This window comes from Oryzias latipes, chromosome 3, assembly GCF_002234675.1.
Source record: "Oryzias latipes chromosome 3, ASM223467v1".
In the NCBI taxonomy this organism is placed as follows: Eukaryota; Metazoa; Chordata; class Actinopteri; order Beloniformes; family Adrianichthyidae; genus Oryzias; species Oryzias latipes.
The window spans coordinates 24806892-24819806 of record NC_019861.2 but is presented as its reverse complement, the minus strand read 5'-3'; the positions used below and the strand labels follow the sequence as shown (position 1 = coordinate 24819806).

Sequence of the window (12915 nt, the reverse complement as noted above, 5' to 3'; positions counted from 1 at the left end):
ATTACAGGTTTTTTTAATCGAAAAAAAAGTTTTTTTTTAATCATAATGTGTTAAACATCATGACTCCAACTTCTACTAGACCTTCACTGCTTCATTAAATATAAATTTTTATACATGATGCGCTGGTACAATAAAACTCTACAAAGTAGGCTATACCTTTTCATTATATAGTTACACAATGTACTGAGATTCTCAAAGCTGCATAGCCTTTATAAAAACGTTTATCGTTAATTCACAATAGCATGTCAACAGTGATAAATCATTGCTTATTTATTAGGAGAAACTGAGTAGTATGATTCTGTTTTACTGTTGCAGAAACATATTTTAAGCATAACTTTGTCATGTTTATACAAGTGTCGATTGCTTATTAATGTGTTTTTACCTTTACAGGTAAGAAGGAGCATGGGTTCACATTTTCAGGGATTCTTGTGCGTATCTGATTAACGTGGAGCATGGAGGTGTTCAATGAGCCAGGCCTGTGCAGCCTGCAGCACACATGCATTATGTGTGGGGAATAACCTCTTTATAGATCTCAAATGAAAGCCAAAAAAAGAGAGTGAGAGAAGAAAGGAATACAGAATGAGGGAAAGGACAGGAGTGGGAGAGATATCGGGAACTCCTGCAGCTATCCGTCTTGCCTGCTGAGGAGCCCAGAGGAAGATAGGAGATGAATATTGAGGATCCTCCTTCGACTTTTCTCTTCAGAAAGTTTACACTCTTTCAGATTCATTATTTCCTTTCATTGAACCGTTTCTCTGGCATGACTGTTCCTTGCATTTTCTGGTTCTGTCAAATAAATGTTGAAGATGTTTTTATTCCAGTAAAAAGGAAATTTCCAAGTTTGAAATTACTTTTCTTTTGGATTTGATTGAAAAGAAAAGTGAACATTCAAGAAACTTAAAAGGGCAGACCAGAAAGAAACCTCAATGGTGTGTTGTTATTGCTGCCAATAACAACATGAAACTAATGGAATTTGAAAAATATATATTTTTTCAAAATCATTGATTACAAAGTCTAGAAAAAAAGTGTAGTAAAATAATGCAATAAAAGCAGATGAAGTATTTACAAAAATTGACTCGTTTACTGATTCTTGATGATTTGCATATAGTCCTTAATCTTTCTAGATGATGTTTTTTTACACACCCAACAGTTCCGTAGTTTAACCGGCCATCCCCTCAGAAAATAGATCAAAGTGTTATTAAACTATTCAGGATAATCCATACTTCAGAGGAAGATGGAAGAAGACAGCAAGGTTACAAGCGGAATATTCACTGTATAAGAATCAGCTAAAAGATTGATGCTTAGTCTTCACTTTAATCTAATCTCTTTAAAAAGAGCAAGTGAGGCTCAGAAAAAACCAGCAGCAGTGATGACATTAAGTTCAAAGAAGCAGACCCTCTCAGTATGCCTCCGCTCACTTTGGTCTGTTCTTCCTTGACAAGAGATTTTCAGAGATCCCCCCTCCTTCTCATCACCATTCCTCTGGTTCTTTCTGCTGCTCCAACACTAGTTATTTATTTATAAGTTGTGTTGTCGTTTCCCTCCGGTGGTTATGTTAGTGCTGGTGTGTGTGAGAGTACGGCTGTGCCACTGGAGCTTTGCCCTTTACACAAGATCAATTAGTTTCACGCGCACACTTACACAAAAACCATGCAGCAGCTGTATAATGTTGAGGCTGAGGGAGCCGTACTGCAGTAAAAACTGAGCAGAGGTGTGTGTGGGGGTTGGACAGAGCAAACAAGATACAACTGATGTAATTTATCATAATCTGAGACACAACCTTTAAAAGTGCTGGGTTTATTTGAATTCCCTTAAAGCCTTAAGTCAGTAAGATATTATAGACATGGGTTTCTCATTAGATTATTTTGTTTATTTTCTACAAACATCTTTCATAAATTTGAGTTTATTTTCTACATGCATTTTTAAAATACACTACTTTTAGACACACGTTTGCGTATCCCACCCCTTTTTTATTAACAAAGACTTTCCAACATGGTAGAGGAGTGAGGAGCCCAGACAAAATAAAACCATCATCAATTATACATGATGTGTTGAGCACTGGCATCATCCACCTATAGCTCTATTATGAGCTGCCGTTGTAATTTATGATCTCTGCCAGGAAAACATTCCAGGGTTTGGACCAGCATGGATGCTGAAGGTAATCTGTAGTGTGAGCTGATGTCCTGGAAGAATGTCTGCAGAGGATGCAGCACTTCATGCTGTTTAACGGCTATTTGACGTAATCATATGCATTTGCACTAGCATGTACTTTGCATTAGCTAACAAAAGCTTATATTTATTGTTTCAGATGATGTTTCGCCTATTTTAGGACTGGGTTGGTACGATTGGGTAAAACTAACTAATGCAACCAGAAGAAAATCCCTCACCTCATGTTGCCTATTTTTTAATTGATCTATTTTTCTTAAGTGCCGGCCACCATCTCCGTCACATGCAAAAACCTAAAAAAAAAATATTACCTTAGCTATGTTGTAGTTTTTTCAAATTTAGGGAAAACTATTTCATTCCAGCTCTTGTTAGGCATCATTACAGTGTTAATTATGTTCATCTCCAATTTTATGTATACATAGAAAAGCATTGAGATAAATCTAAATGCTGTTCAAGAACCGTGTGCTTCACAGCAACAAACTCAATTTTAATGCATTTTGATTATTTTAAGAAGGTTCTGTTACCACACAGCACAGCAGACACAATTACAAATTTCACAATGTGAATGTTAAGACAGGGGATGTGTGCTGCTCTACTGCCCAGGCTGAGATCAGAAGAACTGCACTAAAATTAAAATACAGTAGGTTTTAGGGGTTTTCGAGGGTAAACAACTTGGAACATTGGGGTTTTCCTCCTATAAACCATGTTTGAGGTACATATTTGACATCATAGCATGATAGTTAGCTCAAAAAGCAAAACAACCATCATAAATCTACTGCCAATCTTAACTAAAGCTGCTTCACTTTACTGCAGTTCATATTTATTAAACCTTGGTATCTAAATATTTGAAGTGAAGTGAGCAAGATAAAAGTTAGATAAAAGTATTAATTGCTTTTCTGAGGAACATACAAACAAAGAGAGCCTAACCTGTAAGATGGAAGGGTCTTGAGCCCAAATGACAACGCCTCCTCCCATCGCCCCAGATGAACAGAAGCATCCAAAGCCATATCAGTAATCTTGAGCTTATAGAGATTTTCATCGGGAACTTCCTCACCAGCAGATGTAAGCAGATTGCTGCAACTCTCTAAAAGTTCCAGCCAATCTAAGGAAGTAATTAAGGAATTTGACATCAATGAGTGTTCATAAAGAAGGCGGATGCTCTAAAGTCCTAAATTTTGTTTTAACAATTTGTTTAAGAAAATTAAGCCAAAAATTCAAATTCAGGTCAGTAAAATTACTGATTAAATGCTTCAAATTATTTCAACATCTAAATCTAAATTTAAAACTTTCAAGATCACCAACAAAATGCAAAGATAAAATTATTTTTTATAGTCTTTAAGAGCGATAAAGGATGCTGGACTCTAACTGCAGTCCTTCCAGCCTTGGTAGGGCTTCCTTTAGCTGGCGCCAGGCTGCTTCCCTCCCTGACAGCATGACTCCATCCTGCACAAAGAGGTGAAACAGAAAAAAAAGTCAACTGTTGCCATGACAACTTTATGCCACAGTCCTGCGGCCTGACATCATCCGTATCAATTGAAAAAAAGATTAAAGAGACAAAGAAGCGTATCACAAAGTGCGTTTCTGTGTTTGCGGATTAAAGGTTGGTTAAATAAATTGATGCCTTTGTTTCCAGAGGACCACCTGAGAGCTCACTCTTGGCTTATCTCGCACTCACACAAAGCCCTCAACCAGTGCAGTGTTTTAGGGGAGTTGCTGTGTTGTAGAGTAGTGTCGTCTACACTTTAGAATAGAGAGATCAAAGCCAGAAGTCGAGGTGATGGCAAAGACAAAAAGATGAGAGGACAGAAAACATTGAAGCTGGAGCACAGACGGGAGCAGGAGGGACGAGCTGGTTGAGATGGATGGAAAAGAAAACTGCAGCTGAAAGACGAGATAATTTTTCTCATTTTTCAGTAGGTGGTCAGACCAACAGAAGGAGGATGTGAAGAGGTGGAGCGTGACAGAGTGACAGAGAGGAGAGGAGCAAGAGAGGGAAAGAGGAGGACAGGAGAGGGAACACGGAGACGCGTTATGCACCGACACGCTGTCTGCACAGCACAACACAAGTAGGGGCAAGTTTGTGCGCCTGAAAAGTGTGCGACAACAAGAAAAAGAAGAGAGCTCGACTCTGCTCAGCTGTCAAGAATAATTTATAAAGACTGCAAGAATCAAGTAAATCTGTATCAGCTTCGGTTCAATTCTTTTTGTTATTTGGGAACAGAAAAACAAGGAGGATGAAAATTAATAAAAAGGATATAAACATTATTAATGCAGTGATAATGAGGTTGTCATGGTTCAGCAACTAAATAAGCATCGAGAAGTAATAAAAACGTTTTTTCACAGTGAAAGAAAAAGAATATGTCAATACTTTTGGTTTTAAACAATTATTTCTGAATTAAACAAACTTTTTTAAATTTCAGTCATAAAGCTGTATTAGTACAGTTTTTGTCATTTTCTTTTTTACGATAACTTGCTATAACTACTTCTGACCTGTTCCTTTGAGCTGCAGCGTTGGCAGTGGCAGGTGAAATGATACTGCTCCTCCAGCTGCTTCTGCCGATCTTCAGTCAAAGACAATGTCTCAATATAACTTATCCTTAGCTGGACACAAAGAGATCATTAGATCAGTGTTGGCATGAATGCATTTATTCACATTTCTTACAGCGCAGTACAACAACTTTAGCAGGAGCAAATATTTGCAGCAGAACTATGGTTAAGTGAGTGTGAAAGAAATTATGCTGCGTTAGGCGTGTGTGGGAGTGCTGGTGTGTCTCCGTACAGATGGCGTTGATGCATCTCATTACATAGAGTCACGAGAAAGAGAAAAAAAACCACCTCTAAGTCAGGAGATTTCAACTTGCATGTGCTGCTTGTGATATTTCACTAGGCTGCAGGTTTTTAATAAAACAGCAATTTTACTATGAATCCATCAAAAAGTGGTAATTAATTGAGCAGTGAAATTTATTTGACAGCAGCCGCGCTTGTTACTTTCAGATTTTGCAAGTAAGTTATGACAAAAGCCATTAATAACGAATAAACAATAAATGAGAACGGCTTCCATTGATGTGATTTGTGTTGTTACTGCTGTAAAAATGCAGTACTTTTTTTTCACCATACCTCCTCTCCTGGGTTAATATCCTGCACAGCTCTGAGCTGCAGTTCTGTCCCATTAAAGACCATCACGCAGTTGGGCCGGCAGTCGTGGTTCAACAGAGATAAACTAAAGTCAAAAGAATGAGAAGCAGAGAATGGGATGACAAAAATGAAGTACAAAAAGAGAGAAAAAAGGAGATAGAAAGAAAAAAGCAAATGTATCTAGATAGCTTTTATTTTTTCTACGATATTCAAACTTTTTTTTACATGGGTGTAATTAAATTTATATGGAGCAGGTTGACAGTAGCAAAACTTGAGCAAATGTACTATTAATAAAGGGAAATAGATTTCTATCAAATTTACTTACTACTCACTGTATCTTTTGAACCATAAGGCACAGTTTTACACTTTATTACTTACCTACTTATTTACTTCACAGTTACTTAAAAAAAACCTTTATTTTTCTTTAACCATAGAACCACAATGGCGGAGCAAAAGAGCCACATGCGACTCCGGTGCCTCATGTTTCAGACCCCTAGTTTAACTAAACTAAGTGGTAATCTAACATAGACATGGAACAAACCCAACAAACAAAGCAGAGCACTGTCACTGTTGAAAATCCTGAATTTACTTTATGGTAATTCTGTTCACCATGACTCCCATGTTGACAATGTAACTGCAAGTAAAGACCTCCCCCTCACATAAAGTCATAGAACATCTCTGCACACATGAGCGGTAAAACCTGAAGAGGTTCTTGTGTGTTTGTACAGCTCTCTCCATTACCGCAGCTAACAATGACAGTATTCAGCATAATAGTGATTGAATGAGATAAAGTATGTGTGTTCAGTGTGCATGAAACCACCAGCTACCCTCTTTCGGCTTTGCACGAACAGTGGAGGAGTTGCTGGTTGAATAAAAACTAGACATCAAGTCCTCCAAAAGAAGCTTTTATCAGATAGAGAGCTGCTCGTTAGCATACTAATTAGAATAATTAAGCAAACATCATCTCACATTGAAGGCAAATGTAAGAAAAATGTGCTGCTCCTGCTGCAGCAGGATGAAAAGATGCCATTAGGACAAAATTGAAATTTACTAAATATAAAAATATTCAATATCTAACCTCTTTGATTCTAAACTCAGTTTTTCGAGTTGAACAAGAATCCTTAAAGTGCAGGAGCTGCACGACTAATCACCCCTGCTTTCTAATACAGAACATGTTCCTGATTTCTCCTTGAAGTCCCACTGCAATCATCTTTTGATCTATTTTAAAAGCGTTCCTAGTGGTCTTGTAACTATGATTGTGCCTTTTTTTAGCCAAAATAAAAAAGAAAACGTGTTGTTTTCTAGGACATAGTTCCTGCGGAGCGTCAGTAGTTCATTAGAACTGTAACTCTGAGTTGGGGGCAGAAGTAAGCCTGCGCTTATTTCCCACCATCCACTTGTTACACACTCTCCTGCTAGCTTACAGCCCCTCCTTACCCCAACACAACATTAGCGGTGCAACAAATATGGCGAGCAATGTCGGAGCAATCCGGCTGTACAGTTTTGAGCTGTAGATAAGGAAAATTGAGATTACATGAATCTATGTGTCTGCAAGTGTGTCCATCAGAATGGAGCTCGTGACCTGCCAACTGCAGCACCTACATCAGCTACAAGCATTTTCAAACTGAATTTTTTTCTGTTCGCTCCTGATTCACAACAATTTGAATAAAGAAATAAATTAGAAATTGTCTTTATATATGTCCTCCATCATCAGAAAAATGCCACAAGAACATGTTAAAAACACCAAGAACACGATTTTCATCAGAGTGGATCTTTAAAAAAATGTTTTAGTATATTAGTACATTACTATAAAGGTGGTGAAGATGTGGATGCAGCTTCATGACTTTCTGTTACTGTGAGGCTAAATTAAGATTAAAAATGATAACAAAAAGTGAATAAATGTCTGTTAACATCTGAGCCAATCAGTTATCCACAAATCCATATCATTTAGGCCATTTAGCTGAGGTGGAGAATGACATGCAGAGAGTGGATATCAGAGGAGGGGATGACAAAAGTAAAAGAAAAAAAAGGAGTGTTAACTAAAAGGTAAAAAACTGCATTTCATAAACTGAGCTGAGGTTTAGCCTCAACCAAATATCCCCCTCTATTCAAAAAACCCATGGTTGCTAGGCAACCCAAAATAAGAATAGGCAGGGGACCATCCTGCGAGTGAGCCTTTCATTTATGGGTGAATTGCAGCCCAAATGCATGGTTTGGCTGAGCTTTGGTAATACTGCTGTGACCATCTGACATCTCCATACTCGCCAGATAAACTGGCTGGGATACCTGCATGTGTTTGTGTATGTGTTAAGATATCTGTGTCTCTATGTGTGACAGGACAGACAGTGTGTTGGACAAAAAGCCAAATCCACGCCCTTTCACACAGGACACAACTTACTTATCCAGTTTGTGGAAAAAGACAACATTTCATGATATCCATCCTGAATCTCCAGGAGTGAGATTTCTCAGAGCTCTCTCGCTTCTGTCTACGCCAAGCAGCATTTTCATATTCCGGCAACATTCATTACCAAGTTTTCGCCTTACGAGAACATTTCACCTCGTCTCTCTTCCCTTCTTCTGTCATACTTCAAAGAGCTGAGAGGAGAAAGCGTGGAGAGCAGGGCCAGCTTTGAAAGTGTGCTGTCAAAGCCATGGTACTGTATCTCCAAGCTGCTTTTTTAATGTTTAAATTAGTGACAGAAGCAATGAGCCCCTTAAAAAATGTATTCAGACATGTGTGCCTCTAAGTGTTTTTTTCGTGCATGCATGAATGTGAACATGCGTGTGTTACCTTGGATACAGCCCCACTCCTATCTCCTGTAGCTCCCCATCACTGATGGTGAAACAATTACACGTCACCTTTAGAATGAAAGAGTAAAAAAAAAAAGACAAATGAGTAAGTATGTACCGGTAGTTGTTTATTAAATTACCTCAGAGATCTAAAAACATCTTGTTTTGTCAGCAGAGAACATTGTCTAATTTTTCTGAAAACCCGTTAAACCCCATGCAGGGGCACTTACATGTTATATGGCATGCCAAGAATCACAAAGTGGGTAAAAAACAAACAAACCTTTCAAAATAAAACAAAATGAAACAAAAAAATAAATTTGTAATACAAAAAAACAATTCTTTATATCGTCAGCCTAATAGCAAATCTGCCTAACTCATTTTTTCAGGTTTTTGGAAAAGAAGAAAAAACACCTTTTTTTCACCAAATTGTAAGAACTTTTTATTTATATGTTAATGGTGACTCCCACCAGATGTGTGAACCCGTTTGAAATAAAAAAACAGACAATAGCTATTGCATAACATAGAAAACTGACTTGTGCAAATTTTGCAGGGAACTCAATTTGACTTAGGCAGTTTTTATAATAAAGTAAAAACCATCAAACTTGTTTCTTGCCTTAACATAACCTGGTTATTTAACTATTTCCTTAACCAATGTTAAGACCTAACATTAACTAACGTGAAACGATGTTTCACTTGCCTAACCCAGATTGTTTCATTTGCCTTGGTGAGGCAGGTTGTTATAGTAGTCATGGACCACTCTTGGTAGTACCAGTTTCATTGACTGGAATTTCCTCAGAGTGAGTGGCAATTGGGTAGGAAAGAGTGGGACCCAGGGGAATGATTCTCTGGGGATGGTCACTCGCTGAAGCAGGCCCTCCCAGTCTGACTCAAACGCTAACTTATAGCGAATCCATCTGCCAAGTACTGGAAAGCCTGAAGGTCATGGACTGTGGGATCACCTGGTTTTCCACCTGGCCGGATGGTTTTGACGTAGGCCCCAGATAACTTCATGAAGTTGTTGTGGTACAACTGGGTGACCTTGTACGGGGATGGGTTCAAACGTGCAGTTTCAAAAATGATGATGTAATCACGCAGAGTGTAAATGTCTTTCCTGATACGGCGTTCAATGCAGCTATGCATGGAGTCACACTTCATTTGTGTGTGCCCTGCAACCAGAAATTTTTGTACAATTGTGACATCATGCTTCATGGCCAGATCAAGGTACGCATTTGCAATGGTGCAACACCGATTCTGATAGCCGCAGCCATCACTCCAGACTATGACTTTTTAATATTTGGGTTGGCCTCTAAAGGGCCGTACACACCGGGACGAATATCGGCGCACGTTATTCGCCAGCGTTTTTCGCCACGTTTTTTGTGTTCACACCCAAGCGATTTTCGCCTAACGATGAGCCGAGTGAACATGCAAATTCATTCCCTGACATTAGATGGCGCTTAACGTAAAACAGAAATACCCCTGTACACAAGGTGGCGCTGCGCAACTTTACCCTCCTTAAAGTCGCTTTTCACTCAGAAGAAGAGAGCAAGTTTACGCGTTTGTCAGAATCATACAAAGAAAACATGAATATTTCAAGCACCAGCAGCTCCAGTTCCAGCGATGAAGAAATTATTGTTCTGTTGAATGATGAAAGACGCCGGAAAAGACGCAGATGTACATCCCATAGTTACGAGAAGAGAAGAACATGGGGAGTTTTATCGACTGGTACATGAGCTGAAAATGTATCATGAGCGTTTTCGGGGATATTTTAGAATGTCCGTCAGTGAGTGCATCTTCTTCGTCTTATTTCTTCGTGGCAGTGTAGATGCTACTTGGCGTATATCTTCTTTGCCGTTATGTATGTGTGCTCAGCAAGACAGTTTTTTGTTTGAGTGCCCCCAAGTTGTGTTTTACTGTAACTTCAGAAGCTCCAGACACGTGTGCAAAAGCTAGTGTGCAAAAGATAGTTTTTGACGCGGCGCGTCAAACCAAAAAAACAAACCCAAGGCGTTTTTTGAAAAATGACGCTTTTACGCGTAGCGTTTTTTGCGTCGGTGTGCACACTCACATTGGTGCCCTTTGTTTAGTCACGAGGCGTTAAACGTCGGCGAATATCGCGCGCGAAATTCGTCCCGGTGTGAACAGGCCTTAAGACTGACTCAAAGTGTTTGAACTGCAGATGGGCAAAAACCTCGCTGCTGAGGGAGCCCTCGTGCTCCTCCCAGGGGTAACAATAGCTATCTTTTTTACCCAGGTTGAAGCAAGTAAAGTTGTGTATCTGCAGTTTAGTTTTATAATACATTGGGCTCGCTTGGGTCTTGGGGCACAAAAGAACACGATGCAGGTCTATTGTCCACACTGAGAGTTTGTCACTGGATTCCTGTTTATCCTTAGCTTTTTCAGCCTGAGCTTCAGCCTTTGATTTCAAATGAGCATTAAGGGTATCCTGATCTACTGCCTTGGCACTAACACATACATCACACTGGTCTTTCCGTGTTATGAACACAGAGTATTTCAACTCACGGAACACTTTGCGGAAATACCCCTCACTCACAACCCGTGCTCCATTCTCACCAACAGCTTTACAGTATTCTTTGTACAGGTCACAAATAACTGTTCCAGGCTCCAGAAAGGAATGAATAACCTTACCTGATGAATCAAAGATAAGATCTAATGCTTCATTTATGCTAAGACGAGCCTTGTTCTTCATAGGGCAGCCATTGTTGTGTAGCGCCAAAACTGCTCAAGTCAATTTGAGATGACTTGAGCACATTTTTATATGGCATCAAAATGCCCAAGTCAATTAGATGACTAAAGCAGATAGTGTTTTTTGAATGATGGAAGCCTTCTGATTGGCTGAGAAAATAGGCAGTTATACAGGGTGGTGCAGCAGTGAAAGGAGAGTAGAGTTAGGCCAATATCTCAATTTGGCAAAAAAATGAGTTAGGCAGAAATGCTATTAGGCTGACGATATTATAAATATTCCTTTAAATAGCAAAAAAAAAAAGATCTTTTTTAATAAATATTATTTTTTATAAAAAATAGTTTTGTAAATTCAAACAAATGTGGAACAAAGAGATTTAACATTCGGTCATTCTACAAATCTTTACAACAGAAAAGAACTAAGAAATAAATAAAATCCATTAACATTTTTGTAAAAAATATATGTATATAAAAAATACATAAAGTGCTCAATGTGGTACAATTAGTTAAGAACACACAGTATATTACTACGTTTTCATTCTATTTTACTTCACAATGAGAATCTCTTTAAGCAAAGTAAAACACACCTTAGGCTGCTCCATTGGCTATTTTCTGTCTAATAAATACTTACTAAATGTTTTTTGAGTAAAATGGGAAGAAGTTAAGATCAAGATTTACTAAACTGGTTATAGTTGAGTCTCTTTCTATATTTTGATCTTTTTTTATCAGTTTATACTCTAAATGTAAGGTATTGTAATTTGAAACAAAACTAAACTCCAGGTAACAGCCGTTTATATTTGCCTTTGCAAAGTTAAATGTGTGCAGCAGAGCTGCAGCACAAAATTACACACATAAAAAGGATCACTTGGGCAAGAAATAAAATATCAGGCTTGAATGTATCATCAATAAGTGGGAAAAATAAAGTTTAAGCTTGAATAGGAAGGCTATATGATTAAAAAACCCTACTTATATAGAAGACTAAAGAAACAACAAAAGTATTAAACTGAATTTAAAAAGCATATTGTTAGCTAAAACTGTGCTTGCCTTCAGAAATTTTAATATTTACCCCAAAACAGAGTGGTTTCACATAGAAATGTATGTCAGATAGAATGTAAACAACACAAATCTCTGCTGCAACAACACACAATTTTAGCCTCAGGCTAGAAACATCGATGAGTTTCTTTAGACCAACAACATGCTTTAAATTTAATTCCTGGATAAGGTCGTCAAAAACAGACACAGATGGTTCAGCGAAAGCCGAAAACCCCAACATTAGTATTCACCAAACGCTCAGTGTTACTAAGAAAAAGAAAAAACCCTGCAATGCACAGAGGAAAGGGCAAAGACCCAGAGTGAGTTGAAGGCAGATGTCTCCATGCGGCTGATATTTGCTGGAGAACCAAAATGTACCCATATGTAATCCACACCAGCATTTTGACCTTTTCTTCTAGAAATATTCAACATATAACACAAAATCTTTGATAAATCAAAAAACAAAACTGTTATTTTAGTATGCTACTCACAAACATTCATTTTCTGTGCCACATAATAGAAAATTTGAGTTTAGAAAAAGAAACCCTTTCTAAAACTGAGGCATGGGAAGTAATTCTAATCTATCATCTAATCTAATCTATCTAATCTAAATTGTTGATGTAGATTATAGATTTTCTTGATCGTAAAGAACATCCCGGTATATTAAAACCCCTTAATGCCTGATTTTCAACTATGAAAAAAGAATTCACTTATGTTTTTGCTTTTAGGTAATTTTGAAGCCGAAGAAGTTTGTCACATAAGTGCGATAACAGGTATTAAAGAATAAAGAAAATTAAGCATAACATTACATTTCTGAGTATTTCTTTATTCTAATAGCTGTGAATCAGGAGCAGAAGAAAGAAAATGCCTTTTCATTTGTTAAATAGAAAATACGAAGGGCAAGCCACAAGCTCCCTGCTCCGCTCTATTCTGATGCATCCTCTTCACGTCTTCGTTTTCCTTGTCTAAGCTGGCATCTGGCTCAAAACTGCACGGCTGAACGGCTCCGATATAATTGGCCATTTTTGTTGTATTGCTAATGTTTGCTTGGGGTTGTAAGATAGCAGGAGAGAGTGTAAAAAAGGGCAGATA

General features: G+C 38.1%; 1 protein-coding gene across 1 annotated transcript in view; it reads right to left on the bottom strand.

Annotated features, from left to right (window-relative positions):
- Positions 1–12915, bottom strand: part of smyd3 (SET and MYND domain containing 3) — a 56739-nt gene that overhangs the window by 4147 nt on the left and 39677 nt on the right. The window contains exons 6-10 of the mRNA XM_023953551.1: positions 8093–8160; positions 5284–5386; positions 4657–4767; positions 3522–3609; positions 3094–3268 (exon numbers count right to left, since the gene is read on the bottom strand). Of these exons, the coding sequence (XP_023809319.1) occupies positions 3094–3268; positions 3522–3609; positions 4657–4767; positions 5284–5386; positions 8093–8160 (545 nt within the window). The remainder of the gene's footprint in view (positions 1–3093; positions 3269–3521; positions 3610–4656; positions 4768–5283; positions 5387–8092; positions 8161–12915) is intronic.